This window comes from Phaenicophaeus curvirostris, chromosome 27 (assembly GCF_032191515.1).
Source record: "Phaenicophaeus curvirostris isolate KB17595 chromosome 27, BPBGC_Pcur_1.0, whole genome shotgun sequence".
NCBI classification, from domain to species: Eukaryota; Metazoa; Chordata; class Aves; order Cuculiformes; family Cuculidae; genus Phaenicophaeus; species Phaenicophaeus curvirostris.
The window spans coordinates 2,109,696-2,128,956 of record NC_091418.1 but is presented as its reverse complement, the minus strand read 5'-3'; the positions used below and the strand labels follow the sequence as shown (position 1 = coordinate 2,128,956).

Genomic DNA, 19,261 nt, shown 5'->3' with positions numbered 1-19,261 from the left:
TGCTTGCTCAGCCAACATCCAGCCCCCGTATCCAAGGAGGAGGGCAGTGTATCAGCATTGTTGTGTCCTCCTGAGCCTCTTATTTCTTCCACTGTGCCGTGGGGGTTGATTATTCATTGCCTGCAAACACTCCCGAGCAAACTGGACCTGGTGGCTCCAGTCTCCACCTTCTGCCAAGAAAGACTCGGCTTGAAATGAGGCCGATTCCTCCGTCTGATTGAAATGCTCCTGCGAGGCTCGGCCACTGCCCTGGGAACAGGGTATGGGTTATTAGCAGCACTCTAGCCCCCTTCCCCACCCTCTTCCAAAGAAAAGATGATCTTAAGGAGGCAGGATGATGTTCTTTAATTGGAGACAGAAGCTCTCCTTTTGAAATGAGGTGCAAGTGACCTGCTGGATCACCGTGGCTCGGTTTTGCTTTCTGGAGCATGGCTCTACTCTGTTCCTTCGATCGTGGTGCAAACAAGCAGCAACTCTAAAGTCACCTCTTTTAGGTGGAGGCACGTCCCGTGGGCTTTGTGTGCAGAGTGTGGTTCAGCTCCTCCTGAAACCCTCCCCAAGGGGCAGGTGATGGTTCCATCTCCTGCGTTCCATCTGCCACATCCCCTCTCCCACCTCCCACATCCCTGTTGACTTTCACGATGGGGTTCACCACCAGGCACGTGGAGGTGGGACCAGGGGCTGCCTTCCCAAGCTCCTGTCTCCCTACGCACCATTGGGGATGCGACGCGAGCCAGGGTCTGCAGAGCTGCCTTGGGAACCACAAAACCTGCCGTGTTTGCTTTCTCAGAGCCGTACGGCTGAGGGAAGTGCCCGAAAAGCCCTGTTTTTAGCCTGGTGGTCTGACCCCGCAGCTCCCCGCGCTGTAGCACGTGTTCCGTTCTCTCCTTGGGAAGGAAACTCATTTTCCTTCCAGCTGAAGCAGTTCTGCCATTCTTAACTCCGTCCTGTTTTGGCACAAATCCTTCCTCAGATGTGGTCACCCATATGGATTAGATCCCATCTGTTTAAAGGTTTAAATGCCTAAACCCTTCATGTTTGGATAATAGGCGGATACAGTAGCTTTGTTATTCTGTAGTTAGTGTCTCGTTCAACATCGAGTTTCCCAGCTCTTCAGCTTCTGAGCTCTCTGTATAATTGTGCGTAACCTTTAAATCAGAATGGTTAACCCCTTGATTTATGATCTTAAGCCCCATTATTCAGCCGATTTTAACTTTTAATATCTGAGTGAGTGCAGTAGGAGCCTTTCCAAAGCTCATCCGTAGCACGGCTCAAGCATCTGGCTTTCTGATCTTAAACTGGAATAACTTCCAGCAACAGCGCTGACGAAAAAGAACATTTTATTTTAGTACCCAGGATTTTTTTTATTTTTTTTGTCACTTCTTTATTCGCATTTATATTGATGCTTTGCCTTTTTATTCCTCTTCTTTTCCATTCTCTGCCTTGGGCCTGTAGGGATAGGACAAGGGGGAATGGCTTTAAATTGGAGGGGGGAGGATTGAGATTAGGCACCTCTGCTATAAGACAGGCTGGAGTTGTTCAGCCTAGAGAAGAAAAGGCTCTGGGGAGACCTTGGAGCAGCTTCCAGGACTGAAAGAGGCTCCAGGAAAGCTGGGGAGGGGCTCTCGATCAGGGAGGGCAGGGACAGGATGAGGGAGAATGGCTTTAAGTTGGAAGAGGGGAGATTAGATTAGACATTAGGAAGAAATTCTTCGTGATGAGGGTGGGGAGGTCCTAGCCTAGGTTGCTCCAAGAAGTGGAGGTGTTCAAGGCCAGGTTGGATGGGGCTTGGAGCAACCTGATCCAGTGGGAGGTGTCACTGGGTGGAACTGGATGGGTTTTGAGGTACCTTCCAACCCAAACCCATCCATGATTCCTCCTCTTTTCTGCTGGTCCTGCCATAGGAATTTAATTTCACCTTTGAAAACCAAGTGTGTGGATAGGGAGAGAGATGAAAACAAGAAGTGCTGGGCGAGACAGGAACTGAAGCACGTCAGAGTGTGACCTGAGGGTTCTGGATTCCGTGTTTGGAAGAGACTTCACCCTTTGCCTTTTCCCCTGGCTTGCAGGTTGGTCTCCACAGGCCAAAAATTCACATTTCTCGAGGGAAAGTGCTCAGCCAGCTTGTGTCACTGCTGCGTGTGTAGCGCCTATTTTGAGAGGATAAGCGAAACCTCCTCTTCCAGTCCTGTCAGTCTGGTCCTGAAGCACTAAATCCACTTCAAATATATATTTTTGTAAAGCTGTTTGAAAGACTTAATGGACTGTGATTTTGCTCATTGTGGAAGAGCTGTAGTGAGACTGAGAGTGACACTTAATAGTCTGTCGAGAAAAGATGTATGAAAAAAAATCCATCTACATCTCTTGTTTTTTAAGAGAACGGTGCTTTTGTTAGCTTCATATTATTTCTGGCAACATCACAAGCTGTACATCGGAGTTGTTCATGCTTAACTTATATAAAAACAGTTCTCTGGGTGTTTATGTGAATGAATTGAATCACAGAATCAAGGAAGGGACCTCCAAGCCCATCCAGTTCCATCTCTGTTTTCCTTTCCATGTTCCTGTTGTCCGCAGCTATGTCTAAGTCGGCTGTCAAGATCTCCTCGGACCTGCTGTCTAACCCGCTGTGTGAACAGGATCCCAGCTTTCTGGAGATGGTGATGGCCTTCGACACAGCCATGAAGAGGATGGACTCTTTCAACCAGGAGAAGGTGAGTTTGGCTCAAGACAGGGACACCAGGGTGTGCTGAGGTGCTTTTGGTATCATAAAATTATTGAGGTTGGAAAAGAGCTCTAAGCTCATCCAGTCCAGCCATCAGCCCAACCCCACTGTGCCTGCTAAACCACATCACAAAGTGCTATGTCTACACATCTTTTGAACGCCTCCAGGGATGGAGACTCCAGCACTGCTCTGGGCAACTTGATCCAGTGCTTCACCACTCTCTCGGTGAAGAAATTTTTCCCAATATCCAATCTAAACCTCTCCTGGTGCAACTCGAGGCCATTTCCTCTCATCCTATCCCTTCTTATTTGGGAGAAGAGCTCAGCACCCACCTCACCACAACCTCCTCTCTAGGAGCTGCAGAGAGCGATGAGGTCTCCCCTCAGCCTCCTCTTCTCCAGGCTAAAGAGCCCCAGGTCCCTCAGCCGCTCCCACAACCCCTGAGCTCCAGCCCCTTCCCCAGCTCTTGTTCCCTTTCTCTGGACACACTCCAGCCCCTTGATGTCCCCCAAACTCAACCCAGAACTTGAGATGTGGCCTCACCAGCATGAAGTCCAGGGGACGATCCCTTCCCTACTCCTACTGGCCACACCATGGCTGATCCAAGCAAGGTGCTGTTGGCCTTCTTGGCCACCTGGACTACTGCTGGCTCATGTTCAGCTGCTGTTAACCAGCACCTCCAGGTCCTTTTTCACCAGTCAGCTTCTCAGCCCCAAGCTTGTATCTCTTTTTCCCTGTTTGTCATCGTCTCCGAGATGCTTCCTAGATAAGTTTCTCTGTAATCACTCTCCTGACCCTGGTTGCACTGGGGACTGCAGCTCATCCTGAACACACGGGAGAGGGTTGCTGTATTTTGGTTAAAGGATGTTGTGGTTGAGCGCACGAGCCCGCATCATTCCACAGTGGGCGCTGTGCAAACATACATCGTTGTGCAAACAGGCTTTTTCAACGAGACCGACATCTAATCATCCCTTTTGCTTTCAACAGGTGAATCAGATCCAAAAGACAGTCATAGAGCCTTTGAAAAAGTAAGTACCAGCATCGCTGGATGAGCCATATTGGGGGTTTGTCATAACTGTGTGCTTGAGGGATGCGCGTCATCGAAAGAGATGCTGCCTGCGTGGAAATCAGCACTTCCCGAGGAGCCAGTGATCCCTGTGACGGGGCAGCGTCCTCCTTGCTTTACAGCCAGGACACGGAGAGCTGGGGTGGTTTAGCAAAGGGTGAAGACCTCTTGTGTCTTAGCCTACCAGATGTCTTGATCTGCGCTTTAAAGAACACCTGAGGTGAGCGACACTGAATGCATTAAAGCTTCTCTCCCTTTAGATGATGGTTTCCACCAACGCTTTGCTCCGTCCAGCAGAGGTTAAGGTTGGATATTATGGAAAACGTCTTCACTGAGAGAGTGGTGAAGCCTTGGACCAGGCTGCCCAGGGCAGGGGTGGAGTCTCCATCCCTGGAGGGGCTCAAAGAACGCGTAGATGTGGTGCTTCAGGGCATGGTTTAGCAGGCACCGTGGGGTTGGGCTGGATGAGCTGAGAGGTCTTTTCCAACCTTAATGATTCCATGATTCTATAGGGAAAAGTTGATCAAGGACCATTCCTGCAGGCAGCAGGCACGGGCAGTGCCAGCCAGCCCAGGGCGGTGGGTGTTCAGGTGTTTGAGCAAAAGGCTCTTCCTTTTGGAAGTCTTCTAAGTAAATAAAGTAGAAAGTTGCTTTTAGTGAAAGTACTTTCATGTTTATAATTAATATATTCACACAGGCAAGAAAGAGATGTTAGAGAGACATTAGAGGCAGCGCGCAGGTAGGATGCGTGGACAGAAACGCCTCAGCATCCCCTGTCCCGAGGTGGGAACTGATCCAGGACGTCTCATGGAAACCTCTGCAGGAGAAGGTTCAGCCCACACGTGCTCTGCACAGGGAGGTCCATGATGGGGGAGAGGCATTAGGGAGTCCAGCCTCTCTCCAAACCATTCTTGGAAGCAAAACCTCATCCAAGAGCGAGCTCCAGGGCTGTCGGCAGCACGGTTATCGTAGCAGGTTGCCCTATTTCGCTCGCCGGTGCCGCGCGGTGCGTCAGTGCTCCCTCAAACCTCGGCACCGCGGCGATTTTGTCACCTCGGGCTTATCTGGTGCAATTCCCCTCCGTCTACGCAGTTTCCTCCGGCGTTACCGGTGTCACAGCCTGAGCCCCCGTAGCGTTTAAGGAGCTCTGCACTTGCTGTACCAAATGTCTTCTGAACCCCTCAGCTTTGCTGTTTTGTTACCAGAACTGAGCAAGGGAGCGAAAAGAAAACCAAATGACTTTAATCTGACAGTAAGTGTTGCAAATTGCCGAATTGCAATTTCCGTTCAGCTTTGACACAGGCTGTGCGGTTGTGGGGATTTTTTTTTTTAGTAAAGTTGTTGTTTCTGCCCAAAATCTGAAAGTAAAGTCTTATCCATCGCTTAGCGCAGGAGGTTCGACCCTGTCTCTATCCAGGGTGTTTGGTGACTCAACTTTTACCTTGGTCGTCGCTCCACGACCAAAAACTCTTGATTATTTAGGTTAAAAAAGGGGATGAGGGAAGAAAGGAAGGAGGGAAGGAAGGAAGGAAGGAAGGAAGGAAGGAAGGAAGAAAAAAGGGAAGGAAACGGGGGAGAAGGGGAGAAAGGGGGGAAGGAAGGAAGGAAGAAAGCGAGGAAGGGTGAAAGGAAGGAAGGAAGGGAGAAAAAAGGGAAGGATGAGGGGCAGAAAGAAGGGATGGAAGAGAAAGAAAGAAAAAGAAAGGAAGTAAGAAAGAAAGGAAGAATGAATGAACTCCCCAGCTTGTGCTGTGGAATTGTGTTGCTTATTATTTAGATTGTCCTTATGAAAGATACATTAACTTGTTCTTCCAGCATTCTGTTAAAATTGGAAGCAGGGCTTGTGTCTCTGAAAGCTTCGTAGATTGGGTGGGGATTTTTTTTTCTCCTCCCTGACTTGTGTTAGTTGATGAAATGAGGGATAACACCTTTCCCTGCTGATCTTGCCCTGCGCAACTTGAGACCCCACCTCACCACAACCTCCTTCCCGGGAGCTGCAGAGAGCGATGAGGTCTCCCCTCAGCCTCCTCTTCTCCAAACAGCCCCAGATCCCTCAGCTGCTCTGAGAACCCTTGTTCTCCAGCCCCTTCCCCAGCTCCGTTCCCTTCTCCAAACGCCCTCCAGCCCCTCAATGTCCTTCTTGGAGTGAGGGAAAGGTTGGGGAAACAGTGGAGTCTCGCAGGACGTGGAGCAGTTGGATTGTTCCTCCTTGGCCCCAGTGCTGTGGGGAAGTTTCATCTCTCAAGGTGTGATGCTCAGCTCGCTGGTTATCAGCTCCACTCTTGGTTTCACGTCAGGGTGTTTCCTTCAGCAGCCTGGCTGCTTTCCAGGCTTGGCAATTCTCTCCAACTTCCTCTATTTCCATTGGACTCGAATATGGGGGGGTTCCCCCCCTTCCTGCCCTTTGGCACCTGCAAACAGTTGCTGTGTGCTCTTAACCAGCTTATGTTTCATGCTCGGAGAGGCTGCATCTCCACCGCTGAGTGAAAAATGTTCCCTTTCCTCCCCTCTTTCTGCTCTCTCCGCAAACCGAGGTAGGAGCCCGGCCGAGCCGTGCAGCCAGCAACGTTTCTAAGGAGCCCAAGGGTCCATTTTGAGGCTAATGAGATGCAGGAGAGAAATGCAGAGCTTGCACCTCCCCTTGTCCTGCTGGCGGATAAACCCCAGCAAAATTTTAAGGATAAAAGTTTCAGCTTAATGAAAGCTGCCTTGAGGAGCTCTTCTTCTTTCCAGTTAGGTATCGCTTCCCCTCGCTGTCCTCCCCAGCCTCTCCCAAACTTGCTTTGACCTAGAAAAAGGCTTTTTTATTTTTTTTCTCCAACAGCTGCGCTTTATTACATCTTCACTGGTGGTCTTTTCTAGTTTATTAACCAAAGAAACAGATAAGTAGAGCCCAGGCAATTATCGTTAGTGGGAACGGATTGTAATCAGAGGCACATGGGCAGTAAAATCTCCGTTTGGTTGTCCAGGGATTGTAGTTTTCAGACAAATGTTGGAGAAATTGTTAGACCATCTAGAAGAAAAGGTAGTAGATTCAGGGTTTAGAGGGGGTTTTAGATTTAGAGGGAGGTCGAGGCTCTTTTTGTTTAAACTCTTGTGCTTCTGGGGGTGTGGGGTTTCTCCGAGTTTGGCTTTTTGAGCCCCTTGGCTGGGAATCGCTCATTGACCGAAGTTCTAATGGGAATATTGCGTATTTTGGTGTGTGGGTTGGGTGAGGAGCTGGGGGAGGTCGGGAGGGCTCAGCTCTCCTCTCTGGGAGGTGCCTGCAGAAATCACACTGGATTTTATAGAATGCTAGAATCACCAGGTTGGAAAAGACTTATTGGATCGTCGAGTCCAACCATTCCCATCCATCACTAACCCATGTCCCTCAGCACCTCGTCCACCCGTCCCTTAAACCCCTCCAGGGAAGGTGACTCAACCCCCTCCCTGGGCAGCCTCCCTTTCCGTGAAAAATTTCTTCTTAATGTCCAGCCTGACCCTCCCCTGGTGGAGCTTGAGGCCATCTGGGGCAAAGGGGCAGGAAACCACCTGGCTTTTCATTCACTGTTCCAGTTCTTCCCTCTGGTTTGGGTGAGGAGCGAGGGGTGTTGGTTAATCAGGGATGGTTGATGGGCTTTGCGAGGTCACCTCGCTGTTCCGTACCGTGTGGCGGCGTTTAAGGAAGGAAGCAGCTTAAATAAGCCAGGTGGTTCGGAGATTCCTGGGCTTTAATGCCTTTTGCGTTTGGAGCCGATTTTCCTTGCCACAGGGGCTCGAGTTAACAAACTCGGGCTGTCTGAACCTCCCTGAGCTTCAGGATGTCCTGGTGGCCGGGACACGGCACCATCTTCAGCGTAATCCCGCTCCTGGAGCCGAGGAGCTGGTGGTGGGCAGGGAGAAGCTTTGGCAGGGGCAGCACAGCGGGGCTGGGTGGCGTCAGCCAGGGTTGGGAGGTCACAGAGGTGCAATCCAGGAGCCGTTCTCAGCGGGTTGGTGTCTAAATTCCATTAGAGCTGGGTGTCATCTGATTGACAGACTGGGAGAGTTGGGCTTGTTCAGCCTGGAGAAGAGGAGGCTTCAGGGAAAGCTCAGAGCAGCTTCCAGCACTGAAAGGAGCTCCAGGAAAGCTGGGGAGGGGCTTTATAGAAGGGCATGGAGTGATAAGATGATGGGGAATGGCTTGAAACGTGAAGGGAGAAGATTCAGACCGGACATTAGGAAGAAATTTTCCACAATGAGGGTGGGGAGACCCTGGCCCAGGTGTCTCCAAGAAGTGGTGGCTGCCCCATCCCTGGAGGGGTTCAAGGCCAGGTTGGATGGGGCTTGGAGCCCCTGATCCAGTGGGAGGTGTCCCTGGGTGGGACTGGGTGGGCTTTGAGGTCCCTTCCAACCCAACCCATTCTACAATTCAATGATCTGCTGGTGATAGCGCCCCGTGTGTGGCATCCATGGAGCAGGGGGGGGTCTTCTTCTTAACCCTCGAGCTGCGTTTCAGCAGATAACCCGCCTGCGAGCAGCCCCAGAGGTGCTGGCCACCGGAAGCAGGAAAAGCTGCTTTCATGTCCTTAACGAGCCCCTAATGAGGATTTCGTGCACAAAGCTAGCCACATGGCTCCCTGGCCCCCTCCTGTCACGCACGGGACTCGGCCTAATCCCCCAGCTCGCTCCTTTTTTGTACCGGCATCTTCATTTTCTCTTCCTTTGCACTCTGGTCGGAAGGGCTGGTTTTAATTTCCCCCTTCCTGGTGGGTGGACGGGGCCACGACGGACGTGTGGGCACGGGCTGAGGAACGGCAGGCATCCCCCAACATAGCCCAGCTGCTTCGGCACCGCGCTGAGCCTCTCCAAACACCCTCCTCACCCCCTCCAACATCACTTTCTTTTCCATCTCATGCCCCCCAACTCAATTACGACTTTTTCTCTTGTCCGTGGAGCCTGCCTGCTTCATTTTTGCTTTCTTTTGTCTAAGCCGTTGTCCCTAAAATCATTCATAGAATCCTGGAATGATTTGGGTTGGAAGGGACCTCCAAGCCCATCCAGTTCCACCACCTCCCACTGGATCAGGGGCTCCAAGCCCCATCCAACCTGGCCTTGAACACCTGCAGGGACGGGGCAGCCGCCGCTTCTCAGGGCCTCCCCATCCTCATTGTGAACAATTTCTTCCTAATGTCCCATCTAAATCTTCCCCCTTCCAATTTAAAGCCATTCTCCCACATCCTATCACTCCGTGCCCTTCTATAAAGTCCCTCCCCAGCTTTCTTGGAGTCTCTTTCAGCACTGGAAGCTGCTGTAAGGTTTCCTCGTAGCCTTCTCTTCTCCAGGCTGAGCAACCCCGACTCTTTCAGCCTGTCCTCACAGCAGAGGTGCTCCAGCCCTCAGATCATCTCTGTGGCTTCCTCTGAACTTCATTCCAACACTTCCATCTCCTTCTTTTGTTGGGGATTCCAGAACTGGACACAGGACTCTAGGAGGGGTCTCGTGAGAGCAGAGCAGAGAGGGAGAATCCCCTCCCTTGTCCTGCTGGCCACACTTCTTTTAGTGCAGCCCAGGATATGATTGACCTTTTCATCCATGCTTCCTCCTGAGGTTACCTTGCTCCACGTGCGGGAGGAGCGGATGGATGAAACAACAAGAGTTTGACGTTTCCCTGGTCCTGCTAAAATGGGTTTTGTTGTTCAGAGTGGCTGATGCTGTTTGGATGTTGCTCCCCACCCTTGACACTAACGACAATCCCCATCCCTTCTCTGCTGGCAGCCAAAGGTTTCGGAAAAGATATGAGATGCTCGCAGGGCTTGAGAGCCTCAGGGCTGTGTTTGTGGATGGCAGGAGCTTTTGGAGGGTTTGTAGATGGTCTCTCTGCCAGCCTTTCCACGAGGAGCATTTGTAAATAACATGCATGAGATAGTTGTGAAGACACTGGGGTGACACGTGAAATGGAGCAATTTGTTAAGTCATCCGAATCACTTGGCAGTGCTGGGAGCCCGTATCTCCCTTTTTACCCCCCCGGCACTTGGCTGGAGGTCCTATTTCTGTGCCTACATGGAGAAAAACCCGAGCAGGACTTCAACATGGGCAGGAAACCCCTTTCTCTCTGAACTCCACAGGGAATTTCAGAGCTGCTGGGTTAATAGGGAATTCATCCAGAGTAATTCCTTCAGGAGCTGGTGGCAGCTTCACCTCCATCCAGATGACTCCAAGGAAGGAGCATCTTTCTCTGCTTGAGCTGAGCTAATCCTGCGTGAAAATTAAACGAGGTGACTCACGGGGAGAGCTCGGTCGGCACAAGGAGAGCTTAGTCTGCACGGGGAGAGCTTGATCAGCATGCTGGTGGTGGCTGGAGGAGCCAAGGCTGGCCTGGTCCTGCCTGGTGGTGAAAGATGGATGCACCCAGATAACATCAGCTACCACGTGGGGTTTGCAAATGGCTTCAAAATCCCAAAAACCACTTCGCTTCTTGGTTGCAGCTGCTCAGGAGAAACTCAAATGGGTTCAGTTTTGCTGCTCACTGCTGCTGCAGTGGTGGCTGCCCCATCCCTGGAGGGGTTCAAGGCCAGGTTGGATGGGGCTTGGAGCCCCTGATCCAGTGGGAGGTGTCCCTGCCCATGGCAGAGCGTTGAAACTACCTGGGTTTTGAGGTCCCTTCCCACCCAAACCTTTCTGTGATGCTGTGTTAGTGGCAGCTGGTGGTGCTGAGCCGCGCTCCCCTCTCTGAAATGCAGCAAATATTCTCTGTGTTGAAAGTCCTTCTGAGCCAGGAGCCGCTGTGCCTACACAGAAACAGCCTCGTCAGATCCAGCACTGTAGATATTGTTTTAAAGCGCTGCCAGAGCGCAGTGTCCTTCCATTACGGGCTACGAAATTGCACCAAGTTGATATTAGGAACAAAAAAAAAAAATAGGATGAGGAAAATCAAGCCTTTTTCCTTTTTAAAACCAGATTTAACTTCAAAGTAAATGGAAACTGTGTCGCTGATTGTCTTCTCCGTTCTCAGTTGCTGCGTTTCTGAGCTAAAGGCTTCTCTCTTCCCCTGCGGTAGTGAGTTTGTAAGATGTAAGTGGCTGCGTGCTAATTCTCTGGTGTCTCGTGGCTCTTTTAATGTACCAGCACTGGGGAAGTGCTGAGAGTGTGCGAGAGAAAGGGCTCAGGAGCTGGGCCATCAGAAAACCGCTCTTTAAAAGCTGCTGTTGGGTACTGACACACGGCTGAGCAGTTTGGAGGCATCTTCTTAGAGTCATGGAATGCTTTGGGTTGGAAGGGACCGTAAAACCCATCCAGTTCTAACCCCCTTCTAACACCTTCGTAAGTGTTTTCCAAGAGTTAACACGTGGGCAGTGGTGGAGGGGACAGCCAGGGCTCAGATTTTGGTGCACAACCTCCCTGTAGCCCTGGGAAAAGAGGATTTCCCAGCCCCAGGGCTTCTCTTCCAGCATTTCCCAGGCCCAGGGGTGCCTCGTGGATGAGCAGCTCTGTGTGGAGGAGCAGCTCTGCTCACCTCCATCATCCTTAGTGAGTCATAAAGTGCTCCTGGCCCAGTTTTGGCTGCGATGCTGAGAGGTAAGAAGGTTGTGTGCTGTTCCCAAACTGCATCGGGGAGATGAGATAAAGCTGGGAGCTGCTGGGATGGTGGGATCAGAGCATCACAGAATGGTCTGAGTTGGAAAGGACCTCAAAGCCCAGCCAGTCCCACCCCCTGCCATGGGCAGGGACACCTCCCGCTGCATCAGGGGCTCCAAGCCCCATCCAACCTGCCCTTGAACCCCTCCAGGGATGGGGCAGCCACCCCTGCTCTGGGCAACCTGGGCCAGGGCCTCCTCACCCTCTCAGGAGAACTTTTCTCCCTAAGATCTCATCTCAATCTCTCCTCTTTCAGCTCAAAACCCTTCCCCCTCATCCCATCCCTGCGCTCCCAGATCAGGATCCTTCCTTCCCATTGCCAACTCATTAATAATTGAGAGAAACCTCCGTAGAAGTTACCGACGTTGGCAAAGAACTTTTGTACTGGGGCGACCTCTCAACCTGGGTTCCCTTCTCCTCCTCCAGACAGTCCTTACTGCCCATCCCAACCTCCCTACCCTTCTCTCAGCGTATTTTTGGACCTTATGTAGAGGGAAGAGATATTTTAGCAGCAGCCCATCGCCTTGGAGATGGCAAATCTGCGGCCAGGCCGTGTGAGCCACTGAGATATTTAAATATAATGGGGAGCCACGCGAAGGTTACCATAAAAAGCAATGTCAGGGCAGCAGCATCTGATCTGCTCGCGGGCAGCTGGGCAGCCGGGTGACGCTGGGCGAGCTCCCTGATGACTTTTACAGGTTGCTCCTCGTGCCTTGTTGCAAAAAGCTCGATCAGAAGGAGAATATCAATGTGGGAGCCGTGCAGAGACCAGCCCCTGGTTATCCTCAGCCAGCCGGATCGCAAGAACACATCCCCGGGTCGCCGTCTTGATGAGGGATGTTTGAATATAAATGCTTGAACATCAATATTTCCCATTCCCTTCCCTTCTGGCATTTGCCCTTGGCACACTGGGAAGGCTCAGGGACAAAAGGTTCGCCTCTACATCCACATTAACACCCTCCAGAGCAAGCATCGCATCGGAAAATGGGGTTTTAATAGGGCTTGGAGTGGCTACTGCCCATGGTTTTGCTTGAACCCTCTGTATTAACCCAGCATCGAAAGCAAATATCAGTCATAAAGTAGGATTTGTGCTTTTCTTTTCACTAATGTGCCCCCCAACCTGGATCGTAGGGGTGTTTTGTTTCGATTTGAAGAGATCAGAAAGCTGTTTGCTTGTGAAAATCATCGTCAGGCTGTGCAGACACATGTTTTATGAGCAGTTCCTGGCCGTGGTCCTCCCTAAATGACCTTATAACGTGGCGGTTAAATTAATAGTGTGACCCATTTCATACGAGCCCATAGCCCAGCGCCACCAGTATAATTCAATTTACTGACATTTAGGAGGCTCCAGTTTCTGGCTTTCCCTGTTTCTGTCGTGTTCAAAAATACTCCCTCTTGTCTTCGCCGTCAGATGTTTGTGTTTCCTCGATTTGTAACACATTTTAATAATATGAATCTTCCTGTAGCCTGGCTAATTGTTGGCTCCTGCTGCTCCTCGCAGGGGGGTGCAGAGCTCCTCTTCAGCCAGGCTTTGCAACCCTCAAAATTGCCCCAAAAGCTCAGGTTTTTGCAGTGAAGTTTTATTTTCCGCTTGATATTTGTCGCTTCCTGGACTTTAGATTCAACTTCTCCCCTTGCTCTTTGCTTTTCCAAACACGGGATTGGGAAATCCCACATTAGCCAGTTCTATATAGGGAGAAAAGCTGGGTTTTTTCCCTTTTTGTTTGGCTTTGAGGGGTTGACAGCTTTATTTTGTGCAGCCTCTTCCATCCCCCATCCCAGATAAGGCAGCTCTGCCTGTTCTCGACTACGGCAGCTGGAAGAGAAGGGGGAAAACTGTTAGAAATAAAGAACTAATAGGAAAAGCATAAAGGCTGGCAGGAGAGCTCAGAAGCAGGTTTGGGACCTTCAAAGTGCTTCACCCAGCCTTTGCAACATTGGCATGGATTTAATTATTATTATTGTTTAAAAACACACCCTTCAACAAGTGGATTGACCCACAAAACCTTCCAGCTGTGCTGTGCAACCCCGTATCCTGGTTTTGTGAATCTTATCTTGAACTTAATGCTTTCTTCCAGCCTCCTGCAGGATCGCAAGGAAGGCTTTGGAACAGGCTTTGTTTAAAACCTTGGATAATTTTGCTCTGAATCCTCAGGTGCTGCATCCGACCAAGATATCTCACCTCAAACCCTCTTTCCCATCCTTTCTCCAGGTTCAGCAGCGTCTTCCCCAGCCTGAACATGGCCGTGAAGAGACGGGAGCAAACGCTGCAGGACTACAAGCGCCTGCAGTCCAAGGTGGAGAAATATGAGGAGAAGGAGAGGACCGGCCCCGTCCTTGCCAAGCTGCACCAGGTACCGAGATGCCCGTGGATGCAAAACCCGGGATGGCTTGGGAAGAGCTTTCCCCTTGGCTTTTGACATCCATGCCAAGCCCCTGTGAGGTAGAACATTGTGGCAGGATGTCTTCTATCGCTGTAGAATCACCACGTAGGGCCCTTGATAACAAAAATGTGAATTACAGCGCTCAGCAAAGCCGGTTTTCCAAACTAAAGTGGGATAAAAGCCAGGGGAGCTGGGGATGTTTGGAGGAGCAGCCAGCAATGAAGCTGGTGCGCTGGGGATTTAGGATCATAGACTCGTTCAGGCTGGAAAAGACCTCAGAACTCATCCAGTCCAACCCCACCGTGTTAAACCATGTCCTGAAGTGCCATATCTACATGTTTTTTTAACCCCTCTAGAAATAATAGAGAGGGCAGAGGCCTCTTTCCTCTCACTTTGGGGCAGCTCTGCCAGATCACGCTGTGTTATTCATAAAATAATGGTTGGAAGAGACCTTTGAGATCATCGAGTCCAACCATCCCTGTCCACCACTAAACCATCCCTAGGCACCTCATCTACCCAGCTTTTAAACCCCTCCAGGGATGGAGATTCCACCACTGCCCTGGGCCGCCTGGTCCAATGCTTGAGAACCCTTTCGGTGAGAAAATCTTTCCTAATATCCGATGTAAACCCCCCTGGCACAACTCGAGGACTTTTCCTCACGTCCTGACCCTTATTACTTGGGAGAAGAAGGTTTCCCCGTGCCCTGTGTGGCTCGGCGAGCAGCTGGATGGGAAAGGGAAGATCAGAGCATTCCGGGGCTTTCTGTTTGCCACCTGTTACAAGAATTCGCCTTGGATAATTGCAGTAATTGGTTAACGCCGAGCTTTGCCGACTTCCTTTCTCTCTTCCAAATATTAGTGAAATCATGATTTTTTTTTTTTAATTCAATCCTCGCTAGCGTTTCTCCCCGAAGCCGTCGTTCCCGCAGAACAGGGCTTGATCCTTTAAGGAACAAGTTGACTTTGTCAGAGTCAAAAGAACATGTATTTTCTGATGACTTTCCCCACGAAAAATGAAGTTTTGTGTTAAAGAATGGCCCTATCAGCCTTAACAAAAGAGACCTCCGATTTAATAGTAAGCAGCTTACTTAGCTTAGCCTCGCTGACTAAAGCTGTGGCTGGAAAAATGGGAATGCTTTTGTCCTGGTGATTAAGCAGGTTTGAGTTGTTTAATTTTTTTCCCTTAATGAACTTCTGTGTGATCTAATTCCCCCCAAGAAAGATCTTAACCAGTCGCTGAGCGAGTTTAAACGCCTGCAGGAGCCTTAAGCAGTCCTGAACCTGAAATATCCGAGAGATCCTCCGGTTCAGTGGGAAATAGAATCACAGAATCATAGAATCATGGAATGGTTTGAGTTGGAAGGGACCTCAAAGCCCATCCAGTTCCACCCAGGCACACCTCCCACTGGATCAGGGGCTCCACGCCCCATCCAACCTGGCCTTGAACCCCTCCAGGGATGGAGCAGCCACCCCTGCTCTGGGCAACCTGGGCCACTGTCTCTTCATCCTAAGATCTCATCTCAATCTCCCCTTGCAGCTAAAATGCATTCCCTCTTGTCTTGTCCCTGCCCTCCCTGATCCAGAGCCCCTCCCCAGCTTTCCTGGAGCCCCTTGCAGCACTGGAAGCTGCTCTAAGGTCTCCTCAGAGCCTTCTCTTCTCCAGGCTGAACAACCCTAATTCTCAGCCCATCCTCGTGGCAGACGTGCTCCGCCATCTCATCCAGGTATTTTTATTGAGCTGCAAATTCGTGTCTTTCCTTCCGAGCTCTTTGCTCCAAGTCTTCTGCTCTCAAGTGGCCCACAAGAGCTCCACCCCAGGAGTTTAAACACTGATGAATTTGCTCGCAGACCTACTTAAGCCTGAGATGATTTAAGGCTTTGCCAGCCTGGAGCTTTGCCCGTGCCAGCCCAGGGAGTGGGACCGGCGCCGCGGCTGGGCTTGGCTTGCCGGCGTTCTCCCACATCCCCCTCCCGTCGGAATGGCACTGGGATTAAGTGGCAGACTTGAACCTGTCTAATATTTCACAGCCCACCCCCTCCTGCCCTTTTCCACGCCATCTCAGAGACATTTCCCTTTCTCCCCACGCTTCTGTTTAAAGAAGCCAGTTGGACGTGCTGAGCTGAAGGTCACAGGCGAAAATGATGGTGGGGACAGGATCCTCTTGGGAATCGTGGGGTGAGGGGATACAGACGTGGCCAGAGATGTTCTCCAGCCTGGCTAAGCTTTGGCGTTGGTTTTTGTTCCTGTTCTTCTGGAGAGGAGAAGACTGGCTGGCTTGTGATCTCTGCGGCAGTGTCTCTATGTGTCCCATGGCTTTCCAGGGTCAGAGCATGGGTCCCACCAGGCTCCATTAGCTGGTCACTTAGGTCCCACCTGGTTCCATTTGCTGATCACTCAGGTCCCACCTGGTTCCATTTTGCTGATCACTCAGGTCCCACCAGGCCTTATTAGCTGATCACTTGGGTCCCATCAGGCTTTATTAGCTGGTCATTTAGGTCCCACTGGGTTGTGTTTGCTGCTCACTTGGGACCCACCAGGCTCTGTTGGCTGGTCGCATGGGTCCCACAAGGCTCCATTAGATGGTCACTTGGATCTGACCAGGCTCCATTAGCCAGTTTGTGGTTGTCCTCAGGCCAAAGCTGAGCGATCTGCTGCCCTGGGGTGTCCTCTGTGCAGGGTCCTCCAAGGGGAGGTGCTTTCCCAGGTGTCTGACTCTCCATCCTCTCTCTTTTCCCAGGCCCGTGAAGAGCTGAGGCCAGTGAAGGAGGACTTTGAGGCCAAAAACAAGCAGCTGCTGGAGGAAATGCCCAAGTTTTATAGCAGCCGCATCGATTACTTCAAGCCCAGCTTCGAGTCACTGGTCCGGGCACAGGTGAGACGCGGGCCCCTCTCTGCTTGACACTGCCCACCATCGCTGCTGGGCAGAGAATCAGAGAATCATGGCATGGTTCTGCTTGGAAGGGGCCTCAAAGCCCATCCAGTTCCACCCCTGCCACGGGCAGGGACACCTCCCACTGGATCAGGGGCTCCAAGCCCCATCCAGCCTGGCCTTGAACCCTTCCAGGGATGGAGCAGCCACCACTGCTCTGGGCAGCCTGCGCCAGGGCCTCCCCACCCTCACAGCAAAACGTTTCTTCCTAAGATCTCATCTCCATCTCCCCTCTTTCAGCTCAAAACCTTTTCCATCATCGTGTCCCTGCTCTCCCTGATCCAGAGCCCCTCCCCAGCTTTCCCAGGTTGTCTGTATAACAAAGTTCAGGCCCTGGTTATGCATCAGCCACTGGCGTTTGATGGTTTTACCCATCTGGATACATTATCTCTTGGTGCTGATAGTCCTTACAGGGTTGGATCTTGTTTGAGATCATGGCTCAGGGCTCATCTTAAGGCTCAATCTGGCTCTTGGTGACCAAAGCTGGTGTGTGCTGGCAGAGATCAAGGCAGCTGGTGTGTAATCTCCACGCCAAGGCTTTGCAGGAAGAGGTGGCCTAAATAAACCACAGCCTGCTTTGATTTCCATCCTCCAGCTTCCTTTTGTGCCTTGCTGCCACTCCTCCTCTATCTTCCTTCTCCTCTCACCCTTTTTTTTTAGGGCTAGAAAGGAACATTATTGGGGTCTAACCTAGCTTTGAACTGTTGGCATCCCGGCCACACGTTGTGTCCTGGCTCGTGGGATGGTCCAGTGCCAGGAGGTGGCTGAAGCCACGTGCTGCTCCTCCCGTGGGTGTTTTCCTCTGGCATTTCTGGGCAGGGAGCTGCTGCGGTGCCACCGGTGAGGTGGCTGCAAGGAGGGTGCGAAGAGCACGTGTTCCATCTCACCTCCGACTCGGGGAAGGGCCTCTCTGCAGAGCTGCCAGCGCGTTGTCTGCAGGGCTGATTCACCTACCAGATGGTGCCGATGCACCCTGCGCCGCCTCGCTGGGTGCTGGGGATGCTGCGCTCGCTGTTCCCTTAGCAATCAGGCGCGCGGGGCTCCCTGTTCCAGCCACGAAATAACCAGACTCCCTGGAGCCACCGCAAAGTCCCTTCCCCCTGCAAACCCTCTCCAGCCGCTGGCTGGGAGCAGGTCGTTTGGATGAAACCTTGAAACCCAAATGCCTTGTCTGGGCGTTCGGGAGCTGTTGGCAGTTTCCTTAGAGAGCGGCTTTGCCCCTCTGTCCTTGGCCACGATGTCCTCGCTGCGCTCGTGCTGGCTCCGCGCTGCCAGCTGGCTCCTGCCTCGGCTTGGCGGGCGCTCGGGGCGAGCGCGGGGGCATCGGGGTGCTGTCGCCAGGGCTGTTTACGAGTCATTTGCGTTCATCCCCTCCTCTCCCTTGGAAATCCTCTCTTCTCTTTCTTGGCTGCCTGCCCTGCCTCTCTTCAGGTGAGGGATTTGTTAAGAAAGGCGAGGAAAAGCTTGTTTTTAATACCCAAGAGACAGCGTCGTAACAAAGCTGATGCATCTCCCGGAGGCTAAACTAAAGCTGGTCCCAGATGGATGTGTCACATCCCACCCTCCCCACCGACCTAGATGGGAGCTGCAGCCTGTTTCCCAGCCCCGGTCGCATCCTTCCACCCCCAGAGAGGGATGCCCAGGCAGGACAGCATCTCCACTGACTCCCCAACGACTCGTTTGAGCGGAGGCTGAGCTCAGGCCGTGTTCCCCATCTTCAGGAGCTCTTACCTGGGGGCTGCGTGGCGTTTTCCCCATCGCTGGTGGCAGAAAGGAGAAGGAAAAGAAAAAGAACTTCCCCAGAGTAATTTAATGCACCAGTGGGGAGCCAGGAATCGGACCCGGGAGCCCTGAGTCACCTGCGGGGACCTCGGCAGCCGAGGAGCTGTGGTGGTGAGACCAGGAGCATCCCTATCCCAGCATCTCAGGTGGGAGGTGTGTGAATGGGGACGGGCTGTGCTGCCTCCCCCCACCAGCCCCATTCATCCCACCACCCGCTTCCCAGGTTCTCTCCCTCCCTCGGTGCCTCATTGAGCATCTCAGGGGTTTCGCGTTACTCAGTGGAATTTTTTTCGGCCTCTTCTGTGCGTTCCTTGAGGAAGGATGGGGCTTGAGTGCGTGTCCCTCAAGGAAAGGGGCAGACGGGGACGTGGAGCCTGGGGTTGGCTCTGCTGGGTGGGGCTGTGACTCCACGATCGCTTCTCCCCAGATCAAACCCACCATTTAAAGGCAGCCCAAGTGCAAAAACTGTGTCGTTTTTCCCTGGTTTTTGGTCCTGGTGAAAACTGGGAGTTAAAACGGGAGACAAGCGTGTGACAAGTGGCACCGGCCAGCATGACGATGAGCTGAGAACAGACCAGCTGCCTTGCTGGGAACAATCCGTGCCGTGGCGAAGGGAAGGACCCCCTGCTTCTAACCAGCTCCAGAGCAGCAGCTTTATGGCTTTGACCCAACAAGACCCTCCGAGCCCTTCTCGCCGGGTGGCTGGGTTCCCATGGCACAACTTGGCCACGAGCCGTGGTGCCGGGTGGCTCCTGACGGCGTGACATGCCCGGAGCTCGCAG

The 19,261-nt window shown here is 52.0% G+C and overlaps 1 protein-coding gene across 5 annotated transcripts in view; it reads left to right on the top strand.

The window, feature by feature from the left end:
• Positions 1 to 19,261, top strand: part of BIN3 (bridging integrator 3) — a 49,526-nt gene that overhangs the window by 27,327 nt on the left and 2,938 nt on the right. For all 5 annotated transcript variants that reach the window (XM_069877638.1, XM_069877639.1, XM_069877640.1 and 2 more), the window contains 4 exons: positions 2,575 to 2,711; positions 3,710 to 3,750; positions 13,597 to 13,738; positions 16,506 to 16,640. In XM_069877638.1, coding sequence (XP_069733739.1) covers positions 2,575 to 2,711; positions 3,710 to 3,750; positions 13,597 to 13,738; positions 16,506 to 16,640 — 455 coding nt within the window. The remainder of the gene's footprint in view (positions 1 to 2,574; positions 2,712 to 3,709; positions 3,751 to 13,596; positions 13,739 to 16,505; positions 16,641 to 19,261) is intronic.